Raw genomic sequence first — 16,616 nt, 5'->3', positions numbered from 1 at the left:
TTTTCCATAATATTGAGAAACTTGCTTCTCATTCAAGGTAGAAAACCTCTTATACATACAAATCTATATATCTACACACACATCTTCCCCAACCCACAGGGTCCTATTTCCCAACAGTATTGTGCATTTCTTACAAGAGATGACCTGTAGCAGAATCAGACACAATGCCAGCATGACCACTTTGGGAATATTATTACAATGTGCAAGTACAATTACTTTAATTGAACCAAAAATAAAATCAACTTGATTTTGGCCTAAGCTTTTTTGGTTTTGTTGTGAAAGAACAGATGAAGATGAAACATTGAGAACTCTTCCATCATCCTCCCGAATAGACAGCAGCTTTTTGAGTTTTATGTTAAACGTGAAATCAGCTGAATGTCTCAAACACTTGTCAGTTCACTCCTTGAAAGCATAAAAAAATAATAAAAGAAAGCATTTGAGAGGTTCCCATGTTATCAGCTTAAAGGATGACAGGCTTTCAGAAGTGGCCAATCCTTCTTCAATATAAAAAATGGAAGAAAAACAAAAATGTGCAAAAAGGACCAGGTTTTTCCAGGAGAACCTTCTACTTAGTTCTCTAGTGGTGAAAAGTAGCAAAGCCATTGATTGTAAAGCAAAATTTTGAAAATAAACTGTAGCATCCACTCAAAGTTATTCTGGTGAGTAGCACATTAACTGAAAGGTCACTAAAACTAAGTCCTTAATGTTGTCTTGCACTATAAGTTACTGAAAGAGTAAGCAAATCCTTAGTTATCCAAAGAGAAGTTATTCTTCTTTAAATTCACCTTTTGTTTTAACCCAAATAATTTTTAAGCTCGGAGCCCTGGCTTCCAGCTGTGCATTACCTCCGCTAAGTTATTATTTTCTGTACAAAAAGTATCACAGAGATGCTCTAGAGGTTGGGATGTTCAGAGAAAAAAAATCCATCAGTTAAAAGGTCAAAAATCAGGATTTTTAACTGGCACCTCAAAACTGGTCCTTAAAGTCCTGGTGAGTGAACTACCAACTTCTCCTGCATCTCGCCATGAAGCAAGGCAGGCAGTGCATCATCTTGGAGGCACCAATTGAGTGGAGAGTTTCCATCTCCCTGCCAAATTAAGGTCTGAAATTCCTGCACATTTCTAACTTTCCTGCCAGTGCTGGAGCTTTAAAGTGGCCTGTCTGATCTTATCCAGCCCTCTTAAGATAGGAAAAAAATTCAGAACAAAGTCAAGTTCTACCAAATGCTATGAAAGAGTCATTGTATTTAAAATAAAGGACAATCAGACCGACAAACCATAATAATATAAAGAACTTTATTTTTTTTCTCTTCTTTTTCCTTCTTTTGCCAGGTGAAGTTTCATTATTACACTCACAGCTTTGTACCAAAGTGGGAGATGAAAACCATGGTCGAGCTGTGCACATGTTCTACACAGGTCAAATACTTCATCAAGTTCTTTTATTCCACATACAATCTTCAAAAAGACTGTTTAACATTACAGCAAAATGAAATCTGAGAAACCTGGCAGGCACATATGACAGAATACATACCTACACAGTTTGATCTTTGAAGACAAATTATTTTACAAACAGTAGCTGAAACCGTTTCCTTATCCTTCCTCACATATTCTGCAACTCTGGACAACTTTGAATTATAGTACCATGCAAGCCTGTAAACCAAGATTCAACTGTACCTGTGTTTTAGTTCAACAGAAGGGAAAAGCATTGTCTCTGCCATTTATTGCAAGTTTGCAGTCATCATTTACCTTGATCTGGTATGATTGTACAGAAAATGTGCACTACGAACTGCACTACTTCAAGCACCCCACACAGCCAAGCTCCTGCTATTTTGCAGAAGTCAACTTATGTGCTGATAATATGTTTAAAGTCTGTAATCCACACGAGTGACACAAGGTAAGCAGAAGCTGGGATATTTAATGCATCTTTGTACCAACGTCTGCAGCAGTTTCCCCTCCATCCCCTTCTATGTACAGAAGCAGCAGCATTAGGCCATAGGGAATTATGAACTGCCAGATAGCTGTTATTTTTCCCTGTATTTGAAGGAGAAAGGAGAAATGGATCCAGACCAAGCCCAAAAGGCCCTCAAAGGGCCTGCCATATGTAGTCAGCCATATAGCAAGTCCAGAACTCATTATTTAACATTTAACTAATAAAACACCCCCACAGCTAACCACAAAATAAACCCTCACTCTACTCACTCTTCCACCCACAGCTTTTTATTTGCATAAAAAAACAAACCAAACCAAAAAATAAATAGTCCTGAAACAGGCTTCAGATGTGCAGTACTGCTTTTCATGCAAATGTTACTCTGTTAAAGTTCACACACAGTCCACCTTCCTGAAGTCATTACACTCTTTGACTGGAGGTATAGTCTAACCCCTAAGTTTCAAGACCAGAGAGAACCTCATTATTGAATACCAAGCCAATGCATTAGTTTGGCATTTCTCTTCTGCAATTGCCTCCAGAGGAAGTGAATGGCCAATAGTGAAATTGGCACTGAATTCCAGCTGAACAGGAAACTTCTCCACAGAACTTGACAGAAGCCTGGGGATTTTCACAGCTGCACAACACTGAAAATCCTTTCAAGATATCCCCATGACAAAGCAGTAGACCATTTTCCTCTTAACCCCTGAGAATTTTTTAAAATTGTTGACAATATAAGAAGCAAAAGTTTCCACTCGTGCAACTGTGCTATTTTCCCACCTCTTAGCCATTTTAAGGTTCTTAAAATGTATCTGAAATTACCTAAAAAGTAGCAAAAGACACCACTGCTAAGGTTGGACTTCAGAAGCCCAGACTTCTCAGGACTGTTTTCAAAGACAAATTAGGCAATATCATGGACTACAAGAAAAGGAAGACTACTTCCACCAACTAGAAAAGATAAACCCAACAAGCAATCAGGAATGCAGATAAACTGTAGTAACTGTGTTTGTTGCAACAGCAAGTGAGAGAGACCTTTACACATTCCTGAAAACAGCTGAAAGAATGTGAAGAATCACAAGGAAAAAGTAACAAAACCTACTCTCACACACCATTTTCCAGAACACACTATTGCCCCACACACTTGCCCTGGGGAAACAGCTCCATATCTTCACTTCAAGCACAGTCCAGCTTGAGACATCCACACTCCCATCCTCCCTTACTGTTGTTCAGAAAGCTCACAGAAGAACTCTTGAATATCATCAGTTTTGGAAATGATTTTTAGGTATTATGCAGTCTTCTGCTTTTAGGTCATGAAAAAACACTCTCAGAGACTTGAGAGGATTAGAGCCTCCATCAGCAAACATTTACATTGCTTAAAGACCTCACTGAACCTGAATCTCTATTGAATTGCTTCATCCACAGACCATAGAAAGATAAAAATACCCAACACCAAAACCACAAAAAAACATCCCCCAAAACCAATACAAGAACACCCTCAAAATAGCCTGAGGTCTGACCCACATACTGGGGCTTCTTCCTATCACAAACATAATAAAAAAAACAAAACCAAAACAAAAAGCCAGAAATAAATCACCACAAAAGCATTGGAACCTCAGAGATTCCCATGTCTTTGAATTAGGATGCTACTGCATCTCATTCATATTTTATTCCTGTCTCACAAAAAAAATAATGTCAAGCCATTAAAGAGAAATGCTTGTCCACTAAGATAATGCAAAACCAGTGTACTTCAGAAAGGCCCTGAAGTTCCTGTTTGATGCCAGTGGAATATCCTTGGGCTTCCCTCACTTTCTTGTCCTAAAAAGGCTTCTTTATTGTCAAAGAGAGAGGCTGTAAAACTTACTTGGTCTATGGCTGGCAAGTCTCAAAGTAGTGGTAAAAGAGATGCCCCATAAAAACAGTATATTAATTTTTTTTTGAAAAGCCCTGGATTAATTTATAAGCAGCTTTGCTTGACACTGGTCTGTCTTCATCTTCTGTTACAGTTTAAAGAAAATCTGCTCGCTTTATCCTGAGCAGCAAGTTAGGCAGAAGTGAACACAAAGCTCCTTGCTAGATTAGTCTGTGTTAAGCAGGTTCTTTGCTAAATTGCTGTCATTATGGCAGAGAGGATCTCAAGTGCAAGAAGTACATTTCACTGAACTTCATAGGTGAAGTGTTCCCCCTCAAGGGGCACCTGCACAGGAATCCTGCAAGTAGAAACAGTCTCCCTTTCTGCACTGGCCTCTCTGTGGTACTTTCTGTGCAGCAGTAGAAACAAGATTTTTACATGTGATATGCATTTCGTATCCTCGGCTTCTGCTTGAGTACTTTAAAGTCCTGCTCCAATCTTTCCAGTTGAGTTTTTGTGAACTTGACATAGCCCGAGCCAATTACACCAGTTCACAGCAGAAACAAATCACTATCTAAGAGGATGCACTCAGGCAGTGCCTTTGCATTTAGTTTGCTGTGCCATGGAGACATGGGACTGCAAAACTCAGTCACTAAGATTCCAAATAAAATCAGGAATCCAACCATGGTGTTGTATCAAGGTAGCAGTGGTTATAGTGGTCTTTAACTAAAATAAAAACAGATACTTATTTCTTTCCAGTACATAAAGAGCTCTATTTAAAAAGACGAGACTGCAAAGCACATGGTGGAGCCACCGTTCTGGCTGTTTCGCTGCTACTGGCATAACTCTTGAGAAATAACTCCTTCCCCTCACATAAACAAAATACCTCAGGAGGCATCGTATCTATCACGGTATATATATTGAGCCAGTTAAAGCAATTTTTACACAAGGAATAAAAAATAAGTTACAATTAACATTACAAAAATTAATTTATTCCAGTCTCCATAAAATACCTTTTCTTTTTATGAAGAAAGTAAAAATGTACAGTGGATATTCGGGTTACATTTAGAATTTGTGATATTCTGGTTTGCATAATTTTATTAAAATCAGCTAAAAAATTGGATACAACATACAAACAGACATATCTTAGACACTTAACAGGCTTCAAGCTGAGTTTGCAAACACCAGCACCTATTGGAATCTAAGTTCTCTACACCCCTCTTGATTTCCCAAAGATTACACACCTTAAACAAACAACAACAAAATAACACCAGGGAAAAAACCTAACAAAAAAACCTGAGGCAGACAAGAGAAGGGAATATTCTTGTCTGTCAATGAATTAAAAGTTGCAAGAATTTGGGCTAAGTCTCTACTGACTAGCCTTGCTACAGAGTGCAATGCAACCTGCAGTCTCTGTAGTGATGCATTTCAGACCCACTCAGTTTTTGTGTTCCAAGTTGGAAAAGAAAGAGGAAAGACTAAGAAACAGATGCTATTTGGAATAATTTGACATATAAAATTACTTCCCAATGTGGGAGGTGAAAAGCTTCATGAGTCAATCCTGCTGTCATCCTCAGCATGTCTTTCAATGTGTCCTACAGCATCCTAGAAAAGAACCAGAGACGTAAAAAAAAAATTATCATCAACCAAAAAACCCACAAAAAACTTGACAAAAGATTCTGAAGCCTCAGTGAAAGTGACATTCTAAATAACACAATTGTTTGGCTTAAAGCTTCTAAAAAGATAAATATCAATATCAAGCTATTAAATCACATATATAAAGTATTTCACATACCACATACTTCAAGGCAAGTAAAAGGGTTTTCTTTCTGACTAGAAGAGCAAATCAAATAGACACATCATATCCAAAGCCAATGCTTAAAGAGAAATTAAGAAATCTACTTTGGTTTCTTAGTTATCAAAGAAACCTTCCTCTCCATGTTTTAAAAAGCATTCAAAGGAAGGTAGTACATATTGCCAAGAGTAAAATGTGGATTTTACCAATCAGACTGTAACAGCCCTCCTTACACCCACCAATCAACCCTTTCCACATCACATAATTCAACTCATGCCTTCTTATTTTTTCCCCATCTGTGCCAACTTGTACTCAGAAATTTATCCACTATTTAAAGACTAGTTTTGCTAACAATCTCATGTGAAAAATAAATGGCATCATCATCCAGAACAATGAAAGGGGTAGTGATAGATAAGAATAAAAGGATAAAAACCGGTTTTCAAGGCTAACATTGGTTTATCTTAAAAATATCTTTTTACTTCAAGAACTAGTATCTTGAGTAGAATGTCTTTAAGATTTTAAGAATTTTACCATTTCCATGTAGTATTTTAGGATCAAGCTGTTTTAAATGGGCCACATCCCAAGTTCTCATAGCTGCACTTCTCATCTGTCACAGGCTGAATTGAACCCTGCACGCCCTGTATGACCGTAACCATATGCGGTTAAGCCAGTTACGACTAGAAAAATTTAACTCTTTTTAAGAGAAATAGGATCAAATTCCACAATTGTGGTTATATAAAGTATTTTACATTGTCAAATACGACCATGTTAATCTAACCACATACCTGCTTGGAACCTTTCCTGGAAGTAAAGAAAGCATCACAGTTCTTCCAACGACATTTCAGAGTCTGAAAATTAGGATTGGTGTGGTCAGTTAGCAGGTGCTGTTTCAGGTGGTCCACAACTCCAAAGATCAGTGAACATCCATGCCACTGAGAGAAAAAACACACCAGAATAAGCCAGGGAAATACAATTTTAGCTAATGCTTTTCTTCTTGCAACTTCACAATATTCTTCCAAAGCTGTTAACGCACACACCCCTTCAGGAAGTTTTTCATCTTCTTATTCCATTTCCAGTTTCAATGGTCTCTGTTCCTTTAGTTACAGCTTTACAGAAATTCTTCCTGCCTCTATCAAGCCCTAGTCTATCAACAGGAATGGCAGGAGGAAGACAGGAACTAAGCCTTTACAAGATTTAAGGCTACCTGTGACAGAGTTATCTAGCAGAGCAAATCAGCTTTTCTATATCACTCAGTTGAAGTTTTTGGTTTTAAACAGTTACATGTCACTATCTAAAAACTGCCAGAAAGAAAAATAACTTAAACTTTCAATATGCCCCAAAGCAGATATATATATATACACCAAAGACAATGAAAAATTGAACTAGTGATACATACCTACATATAAAAAGTACATACACATTTTATAAAAAAATAACGAATGATAATAAATTAAATGTCAAGCTATTCAATATTAAGTGAGTAAAGACCACCTCCAGGAAATTCTGTAACAAAGGAAGGTTAAACATTTTACACCTTACCCAGCAACGATAATTTTGCATCAGATTAAGTCTCACAGCTCTGACACTGCCATCATAGCATCCAGTGTAGATCTGTAAAGAAACATTTATCGATAACCAAGCTGGGAATATTAGGAAAAAATTTTAAATAAAATTTTGAAGGAGGCTTCAGTGTAGAGTGTTTTAGGTGAAAGACAATAAATATCAACATGCAAGGCTTCTATATTTAAAAAAGCAGTATTATCCTTTTTTTAAGAAGAGGATGCCAGACCTTTATAATCCCATAACAATCATTCATTGTTAAAAAAGTCCTCGCATAACACAGAAAACCCTGCAAGTTAAAGATGCCATTTACTATTTTTTTTCAAGTCTTTTTGTCTCTTGGAAATTTGCCACTACGATGCAACAGCCAATCTGCTGTGTGTAAGAGACTACACTTTACTACTAAGACTACTACAGAAAATTATAATCTTTTCCTCACTGCTAAGATTCTCATCTGAACAACACTCTTTGATTTGAGAATGCCCACAACAGACCACCGCTGGGAGACAGTTCAAGTCTTGGATTATAGTCACATGAGATGTGAAGCTTGGCAAGTACTTATTCCAATTAGAAGGAAATCAGTTCTGTTGGACTTCCTTTCTCTGTTAGTAGATATCACTACTATACCTTTTATTTTACAATCTCAAAGCAATTTTGCAAGCAAATTCCTACACATGCTGGCAAATAAGTACTTTTAATAACTATTTTGAGAAATATTTATTCAGAAGTGCTTCTGAAACTTATCTTGCAGGCGAGATGCATGAAGAAACCTGTGCACCTAAATCAACTGCATATGTTTGTTTATGTTCTATAAAAGGTTACTAGAGGTTTGACTGTGGGTGAAGTTTTTCTCTAGCATCTCTGTGATTCCCTTGAGTAAAAGTCAAACAGGATTAACACTTAAAAAAGGGGAAGTATTTTACTGTTTCTGGACTCTTCATCATAACCATCATGGTGAAAAGAACTACTGTTGTAAGACTACAAAGCTAATTTTTCTCCAGATAACAATATTACATAAATACAAAGCTATTTTAACAACTTGAATTTTTGGCTGCATTTTCGAGTTGTTCTTAGTCAAACAACAGGTTGATTTCTTTATCTGAAAAAAATTAACCTGTCTTGTATATGCCTGTGGCACTTACACCCTTCCCTTTAAGACCAGTGAAAAGAAGGAAGTTACCATGCTCTTATGGATGGTCATACACATGATCATATCTGTGTGGCCTCCATACACCTGCAAGCGGTCGTGCGACTGGGAAGGAACAGAAACAGACATTTAATAGCATGACATCAACAGCCACTTTTCACAGACGTGCAAAGGCTAATGCTTCCAAGGGTAGTTTCCTTGCTAGCTGCTAAAATCCTCTGCCTGATTTCTAACTTTGTAGCCACCTTTTATTTACACTGCTTCTGTGAGTCTTTTTGTCCAACTAAGCACTTGATCTTTCAGAAGACAAAACTAATATTTCCCCCTTCTTCAAAGCTGTCATTGCCTTAGAATCACCCAGGTTCTAAAGAAATGGTTTAGGTCACGTGCTTTAGAACCCATGTATTTTGGCTGGTGAGACAACTCTATATTCTGAGTGACAGGAAAGAGAGGGATGGGCCAGAGACTAGTAATCACTAATATGACTTCTATTTGACTTCAAAATGTATGTATGGCCAGACTTCTCGAACGCAGATTTGGGCAGGGCTCTCCCCACATGGGTGTGCCCTTCCAGCCTGCGCAGTGGATTTTTTAGGTGAGGCTCAGCGTGTGCACAAGTGGCCCCACCGTTTCAGTCCTGAGGTTCATCTGCCACGGCCGAGCGAGCTTGGACAGTGACAGTGAAGTCCTCAGGACTGTCACAGCAGCCGGTACTAACCGGGGCTGACCCTGCTGAGCATCCAAGATCTGATGGGATGGGATGGCAGGGAGGCATTGAACTGCCAGGGGATGGTCCCCACTGAGACTTGAACTCAGGTCCTTGGGATTCAGAGTCCAGAGTGCTCTCCATTACACCATGGGACCACCCCGACTTCAAAATAATTAACGCATATTAGGTAAACATCATTAGTAACCATTTATTTTCTTACCTGTAGTTCGTAAACACGAACAAATTTGTCCAGACAGGCTGTCACCATCACTTTCCCAAGAATGTTCACAACTGTCACTGCATGGTTATGGCCCTTATAGATCCGTACCAGCTCTCCAGTCTGCAGCAAGAAAAAGCAAAGGTAAAGAGGTGTTTGGTTTGTTTTTTCTTAAACAACAAAACAGCCTTACCTAACCTAGACAGGGTAGCTACCTTCCATACTCAATACTCAAAAATGTAAGACCCCTGTATTAGACTTCCATTTCCTGTGAAGGCACGTCTAGGTTATGATCAAACACTACTTCATCCTTTTGTCTACCCATCTTAACACAGAACCACTCCAGTACAATTGAAATGCTAAGTGTAAAGTTCTCTTATCTTCTTCTACTTCTCTTTCCACCTTTACTTACATATCCTTACCCACTCTGCAACTAGTACTGTGCTATTTTAGTACCAGCAGTATTTATGTAGCCATGAGGATCAGTGAGGAAATTTACCTAAATACATAGAAATCTGTTTTTTTGTCAATTAAACTTACCTCTGATAAGTTTAGATTAACTTACTGTATAGCTACATGAATGCTTCTGCTAGGACTCGTGAAAGATGGCATAAAGAGGGAGAGAGTGGCAGGCTACAGACAAAACATTCATAACAGTTTTTGAGCTATCTAGTTTGGAACACTGTGTTCCTCAAGATTTTCCTGTAATAAAAGAAACTCTTCCCCCACCACAGTATCTCACACAGCTTTGCTCTGAACCCTTTCCATTATTATCAGCATATTTGTAGTACTATTTGCAAAAGCAAGATCCCCAGGTAAAAACGCATGACAAGAGTCAGCATGTTCATGTACTCTTCACAGATATTTAGTTAGCTACAGTGCATAGTCAGTCACTTTAACAAAATCATGAGACTTCCTGTTCTGGAAATAATTTGCCCCAGTCAGTGAAAAATTCTGGAAATACTGACTTTACAGCATAGGAATTCACTGTCTTAATAGCAAAAGTCATTCCATCCTTATAAATGAGACTTACATGAATGTTGTGTGCATGGACAGACTGATCACTGGAGCCACTGAATACCAGATCATTCACAACCTTACAGAAAAAAACAGATACTGAAATGGGCAAGTAAAATATTAAGATGCTGTTCAGTTCAGTTGTACTGTAGTGCTTCCTAAATTTGACAGACTTAAAATCAACAGAGAATATGAAGAAAAGGCATGCACTGAGTTCTTTACATAAGAGCTAGCAAATGTACTATGATACCTTAACTAAGATTTGTGGCATTGACATAAGAAGCTCTTAACTTGCAGCCCGCCAGGTTAATGTATCCTACCTATGGACAATGCTCAGGCACAGGTCAGCAGCAAATGAGGGACCAAGCAAACTGAATGCAGAATGCTGCTCTGCCTGTGCACAGCAAAGCCCATTGTTTCCTGGGAATTTTGGATGTGCTGTGTGCTTATACACTGCTCATGTATTAAAAACGATGCTCCTACCTAATACTGCTCTAGAAACAAAGCTCACCAGATCCATCATGGATTATGTAGGGACCACAGCATGCTGTCATTGAAGAACGACCAGAATAGCCTGAAGGGCTAAAAAAAGGGCTGTGCCACTGCACTACAGTAAATAAAGCGACACACAAAATTTACGGAAGTCATCCCCTATTTGTTACATGATAGTGCTCACAGCAAAACAGTCAGACATGTCTATGTTCCATTTCATAACTTCAGGAACCAGAAACCTGTGAATAAGTGTTAGTGATTCTTCTATTAGAAAAGAATACTTCTTGAGTTCATTTTTTCCAGTTTCCTCTGAGGTTTGTACTATCAGGGCACAAGAAGACTAACTTCATCTTTTCCTCAGCTTTCCTTTTGTTAGCAAATTCACACTTAAAGATCGCTTGAATCTCCTAACAATATGAAATAAACATGCTTCGTACACAGGTCTTGCACTTGGATCACAACAACACCCTGGAACACTAGGCTTCAGGAAGAATGGCTGGAAAGCTGCCTAGAGGGAAAGGATCTGGGTATGCTGGTTGACAGTGGCTGAACATGATCCAGCAGTGTGCCCAGATGGTCAAGCAGGCCAATGGCATTCTGGCCTCTAATAGAAACAGTGTAGCCAGCAGAACTAGGGCAGTGATTGTCCCTCTGTATTCAGCACTGGTGAGGCCACATCTCCAGTGCTCTGTTTTGGAAGGACATGAGGGTGGCTGGAATTGTCCAAAGATGGGCAATAAAGCCAGTGAAGGGTTTAAAGCACAGGTCCTGTGAGGAGCAGCTGAGAGATCTGGAGTTGTTTAGCCTGGAAAAAAGGAGGCTCAGGGGAGACCGTATCACTCTCTACAACTACCTGAAAGGCTGCTGCAGTGAGGTGGTGGTTGCTCTCTTCTCCCAAGTAAAAAGTGACAGGACAAGAGGAAACAGCCTTAAGTTGCATTGTGAGAGGTTTAGAATGGATATTAGTTTGTTCGCTGAAAGGATGGTCAGGCATTGGAACAGACCGCCCAAGGAACCGGTGAAATCACCATCTGAGGGTTCAAAAAACACTGGTATGTGTGACAGCTGGGACATGTGATATGCCAGCCAGATGAACACAATTTTCCTACCAGATTACTCAGTTTTTATAATTTGAAATGGAGAAATCCTCTATTTCCTATTACAAACTGCTCACTAGTAGATGAAGAATTAAAACCACATAATTTTAAGCATTCTTTGTCAAAACATATTTTCAGACACTTGCCTTCATGCAGAGTATAGTCTTGCTGTGACCTTCCAGGGTTCTGAGGAGCAGCCCGTTCCGCGCATCTCGCACGCTGATGGTGCAGTCGTAGGAACCCACTACCAACAACTTGCGTGCTCCCTCCTGAGCTGTGGCCAGACAGCTCACTGCTCTGGGGCCATGGCAATCAAAGGTATCAACCCGTTTATTATTCTGATCAGGGAAAAAAAATGGCATTCAAGAATAAAACTTTGCTGTGACACTAGCTAGAGCATTGAGTCTTTTTTGTGTTGTGCTTGTTAAAGCATCTGATTTCAGTTTAGTAACACACAATTTCAGCAGCAATAAGTAAATCCTCCTTCCAAGTCAGAACAGTGAAAGGAAACAGTGTTATGTGAAAAATGCAAAACAGGATAAATTTGTAAGGATAAATTTGAGAAATTAAGTCTAGAATCCATGAAAAGAATAATCAGAAAAAATAACTTATTTAAATAGTAGTTGTTATTCACTTTTAAACATCACAGGGACTGCTGATTAAACCTCTTTGCCAAAAAAACACATGAATGAGTCTCTTCTGTAACTGCAAGTGGAGCAGGCAAAACCACCAAGATGTTAAAGTCTCTCACACTACAGGAAAGGGCAAGAAAGGAGGATTCACATACAATCAGCTGCATCAGAAATGACACAAGGCTAGTAGACCAGGAGGAGCCTTAAGGAAAAACATAACAACAATACAGCAGCTAAAACAAAGATAACCAAAGGGACAGGGAGATGGGAATGCTTCATGCACAGACAAAATAAAGGACCAAAAGGGGCCAAGAGTGACCATTTATACTAAAATACTTTCATTCCAAAAACATTTACTACTCTAGAGAAAGAATGGAAAGAAACAAGTGGAAACGGTATCACAACAGGCTTTTAGGTGCCAATACTAAAACACACTAACCTTTATGCTGAAAGTAACCACAGTGCCATTTGCAAGACCTGCATAAAGGATCCGCCATCTACTGTGTAAACAGAGCACTCGATCTTCCAATTTAAACTGTTCCATGCACTCTTTGGTCTGGCAACAGAAAGAAGTACTTAAAGCATTTCATTTACTGAAAACAATTCAGGGGAAAAAAGCCTCAAGTAAAATGATAGTTTTCACCTGCAAGGCTGCATTTTTTAAACCCACAGAGCTGGAGAAAAACATCTTAAAGTCTAGTGTCACATGCCAGTTTGATCCTGGTTTTAATCAGGACCATCTCTGAGACATGACTGTACTTCAGCAACCAGTTATAACCCTGTGTGCTTATTCTATTCACAACCTCTAACCTCTATGGAAATTTAGACTACAGACTATAGATGTATATATAAAAACCACCCTCTTACATGTCTGAGGTTGAGGATTCCCCTTGAATTGCCCCACAGGGAACTCAATAGTTTAAAACCTCTGGCAGTGTGCTCCCTGGAGCATTATTTACTTTCTAGTCCTTCAAGTCACAGGTTTGGCAAGCCTTCTTATCGTTTACCCTCAAACATCCAGTTTCAGGAAGTATTAGTCTGCTATTTCACCTGCCCTCAGAATAAGAGAGATTTGTTCTCTCTATAGCTGCTGTACAGCTAGAGACAGAGCAGTGCCTTCCATAAACAATGAAGTTAGGAATATTCCATAAGCAAGGAAGTTAGAAATACAGCAAGATAAATGCTATATTCATGGCCAAACAACCATCCTGCACTTTGGTGTCCCAAACAGCTGGGATCATGTCATACTGTTCTGGCAAAAAACTCTACTGACAAGCTAGCCGAAAGATCAGGGCAGTTAGTCAGTCAGTGGTTTGCTGTGTGGTTTGTGGAGGCAGGTTTCTGCTCTGCTCTAAGGAGATATGAAGAGGGAGCTCATGTCCAGCTCATATGCATTTAAAAGGCTTTTTTAACTTACACTTGTAAAGAAACACTTGCATAAAAATGCAGTATATGTTAATCGACACAGTTTGAGTACCTTGATATTGTAACAGTTGATGGTGTGGTCGCTTGAGCCAGTGTAGAGTGCAGCATTCTTCCCGTTTGTCTGAGTGACCAGAAGGCAGTTCACTTTTGAAGTATGTCCTTCAAAGATGGCCACACACTTCCTGCTCTAAAAAGGAAAGCATAGAGTCTGTCAGCGTAAAGGCCCCTAATACCTCTGAGGATATTCTGTGCCCAACAGAATGAGGCAGGACAGCTAAAAAAAGAGTAGGACACATGCAGCCATCTATCTGCCTTGCCCCTCTCATAGGGAGAAGGGGTTATGGAGGGGGAGAAGAGAGGTTTGAAGAAAAGAATAGTATAAAACAAATTAGGCACTTGAGCAAGCAGCTGCTTCCTTTAGCTATACAGTCAGGCTTTACAAAAAGCAACCTTGTGATTGCAGTTCATTTAACACTATTATCACAACCTTACTTACAACAAGATTGTAGGCACAAACAGTTTTGTCTGCTGAGCAGGTATACAACAAATTCCCAAAAATCTGAATGGCATTCACTGCAGCCAGGTGTCCCTCAAAGGTTCCCTCTGTAGGTTCTTCATCCTCACCTGGCTCCGAAGACACTTCTGTAGGACAGAGATGTGTACTTTGATTATGGGAACACACTAAAGCAAACACACACTACTGCTGTTTGTATTGCCAACCAGCAGACCTTAAAGTCAAATTTCACTGGGGGTCCCACCTGGAGCATGAAAGTGAGAGAAGGCAATATAAAATACTAAAAAGACCTTTATATGACATGAAGTCCAGAAATACCTTTAAAATATAAAAATGACTGTATTATTGTTTTTCCTACAGCTCTTGCAGAGACTGTGGGGCGGAAGTGTTTGTGTAGGAGGGGGCAGAGGGATGAGGAGGAGTCAAGGCACAAAGCATTCAAAGAGAGATGACGTAAGTACACGTCACTTCCCACTTGAGTTTTGAGTGCAGGCTTTTATCTTCAGGGCAAAAGTCTCCTCTGGAAGAAGTTTGATCAAGACTAAACTCAAAGTCCTGCAAGTACTACATACTAAGTATCAGAAAGAAAGCTTAAAAGATATACCTGAGGAGTTCTTTGATCCTCTTAGTGTTGATATGGAAGTCTGCATGTCAGCCACACTGTAACACAAAAATAAAGATTAGCAAGACCGGATTTTGCATGTTCATTTTCAGACAAAATATTGGTGTAAGAAATACTCCAAAACATAAGATTCTGCACTCAGTAAAAAATACATTGTGGCAGACAAGCTTAAACACAAACTTTCCATGAAGGACAGCCTCATTCTTGTAGTAAGAGAAATTAATAGTTAACAAAACACATTCAGCTGTTGACCAAAAAAGCCAAGTCAGTTTTTATTTTGCCTCTCATTTGACTCCTGGATGAAATTCAAAGTTACTGATGTTGTAGGACTTCCTGAATTTAAAAAAAAAAAAAAACAAAAAACAAAACAGCAACCTCATGAACATTGTATAAAAACACTTTCAGTTTTGAGAGGTCTACAATCATCTCACCTTCTTTTCCCGTCATTCCTACAATTTGTGCCAATTTCACTGGTGGAAGTCACTTCATCATAACCAGAGCAAGATGCCTCTAAGAGTGCTTGATCCACAGAGCTGTGTGAATCTCTCTTTGATGGACTGTCTGGTTTCTCATCTCCTGACTCTGATGAACCAACATCAACCACCTCACAGTGAGGTGCTGAAACTTCCACTAGTTCCAGAGAAGCATCACTGTCATTCTTATCTTTGTTTCTTGCTCTTTGAGCAGCAGCTCCATTCTCTTCTCTTGGAGGAGTAGATGTAGTAACTTTTTCTCCTTTAGGAACCTTTCCACCCTTAACTTTCCGAACAGGCTTGGAGTCAATCATATCCTGTTCTGTATCGCTGTTCTCTGGCACATGGGCTGCCCTCAGAGTTTTCTTCTTCCTTAACCTTCTCCTCCTCGTGTTCCCTTTTTCTGCTGGGACTACAGTGGCTGCCAAGTATCGCTCAGATGGGTCTGCTGACAGTTTGGGGGTTTTATCCACTGGCACTTCTATCAGGACTGGATTCTTTGAAAGAGAAGTGTTACATTGATCCAGTAAAAATCCTTCAGCTACTGTCTCATTTGTCTCTTTTTTGCTGAAAACAGACAGTGAATGAGGAGAAAGGTTCCCAAGCAGTTCAGACTCTCCCATGTCTGCAGGAGGCCTGTGGACATCTTGATTAGTGTGTTGGAAACAAGACATCAGCTCTGATAGGGATATGGTTGCAGAAATGACTGGATACACTGAAGTCTTCTGGTTGGTCTCTTCTGAAGAAAACACACTAGCATTATATTCAATTCATAGAGCAATATGTATTTATGCAAAATGGCTCTCCCCACATTTTTCTGTTCACAATTATGCATGTAAAATACATAATCCTACATGTTGAAAACTATGTGCACATGCAGATCTGCTATTTCAGTCAGCTATCCAGCCTTTAAAAAAGCATAGCTGAGGAATAAAATGTCCATCTACATACCCAGAAGCAAAGGAATGGGGCTCATCATTTAAGCTGTTAGCTGACTACATGCTTTTACAGTTCTGCCAAATTTTGTTGAATCCTACATTGTTGGTTTTAGATGCTCCCACCCCTCTCCATGTGCTCCCTTACCAGCTGTTGTGACTGCTGTAGGAATGATGCATGCCAAGCACGACTCAGCTGTTCAGTGACA

At 39.3% G+C, this 16,616-nt stretch overlaps 1 protein-coding gene across 5 annotated transcripts in view; it reads right to left on the bottom strand.

The window, feature by feature from the left end:
• Positions 1–1,276: 1,276 nt before the first annotated feature.
• The window catches only part of ZNF106 (zinc finger protein 106), a 38,606-nt gene continuing 23,266 nt past the window's right edge, over positions 1,277–16,616 (bottom strand). For 4 of the 5 annotated variants that reach the window (XM_071558327.1, XM_071558325.1, XM_071558330.1 and 1 more), the window contains exons 11-22: positions 15,431–16,211; positions 14,982–15,037; positions 14,360–14,505; positions 13,916–14,050; positions 12,878–12,994; positions 11,953–12,144; positions 10,234–10,296; positions 9,204–9,323; positions 8,308–8,379; positions 7,107–7,178; positions 6,353–6,499; positions 1,277–5,377 (exon numbers count right to left, since the gene is read on the bottom strand). In XM_071558327.1, coding sequence (XP_071414428.1) covers positions 5,321–5,377; positions 6,353–6,499; positions 7,107–7,178; positions 8,308–8,379; positions 9,204–9,323; positions 10,234–10,296; positions 11,953–12,144; positions 12,878–12,994; positions 13,916–14,050; positions 14,360–14,505; positions 14,982–15,037; positions 15,431–16,211 — 1,958 coding nt within the window. In that variant the 3' untranslated portion in view covers positions 1,277–5,320. The remainder of the gene's footprint in view (positions 5,378–6,352; positions 6,500–7,106; positions 7,179–8,307; positions 8,380–9,203; positions 9,324–10,233; positions 10,297–11,952; positions 12,145–12,877; positions 12,995–13,915; positions 14,051–14,359; positions 14,506–14,981; positions 15,038–15,430; positions 16,212–16,616) is intronic. The other variant, XM_071558329.1, reaches the window with a different exon arrangement.

The sequence above is a fragment of the Pithys albifrons genome, chromosome 6, assembly GCF_047495875.1.
Source record: "Pithys albifrons albifrons isolate INPA30051 chromosome 6, PitAlb_v1, whole genome shotgun sequence".
Classification (NCBI taxonomy): domain Eukaryota; kingdom Metazoa; phylum Chordata; class Aves; order Passeriformes; family Thamnophilidae; genus Pithys; species Pithys albifrons.
This window is presented reverse-complemented; position numbering and strand designations above follow the sequence as displayed.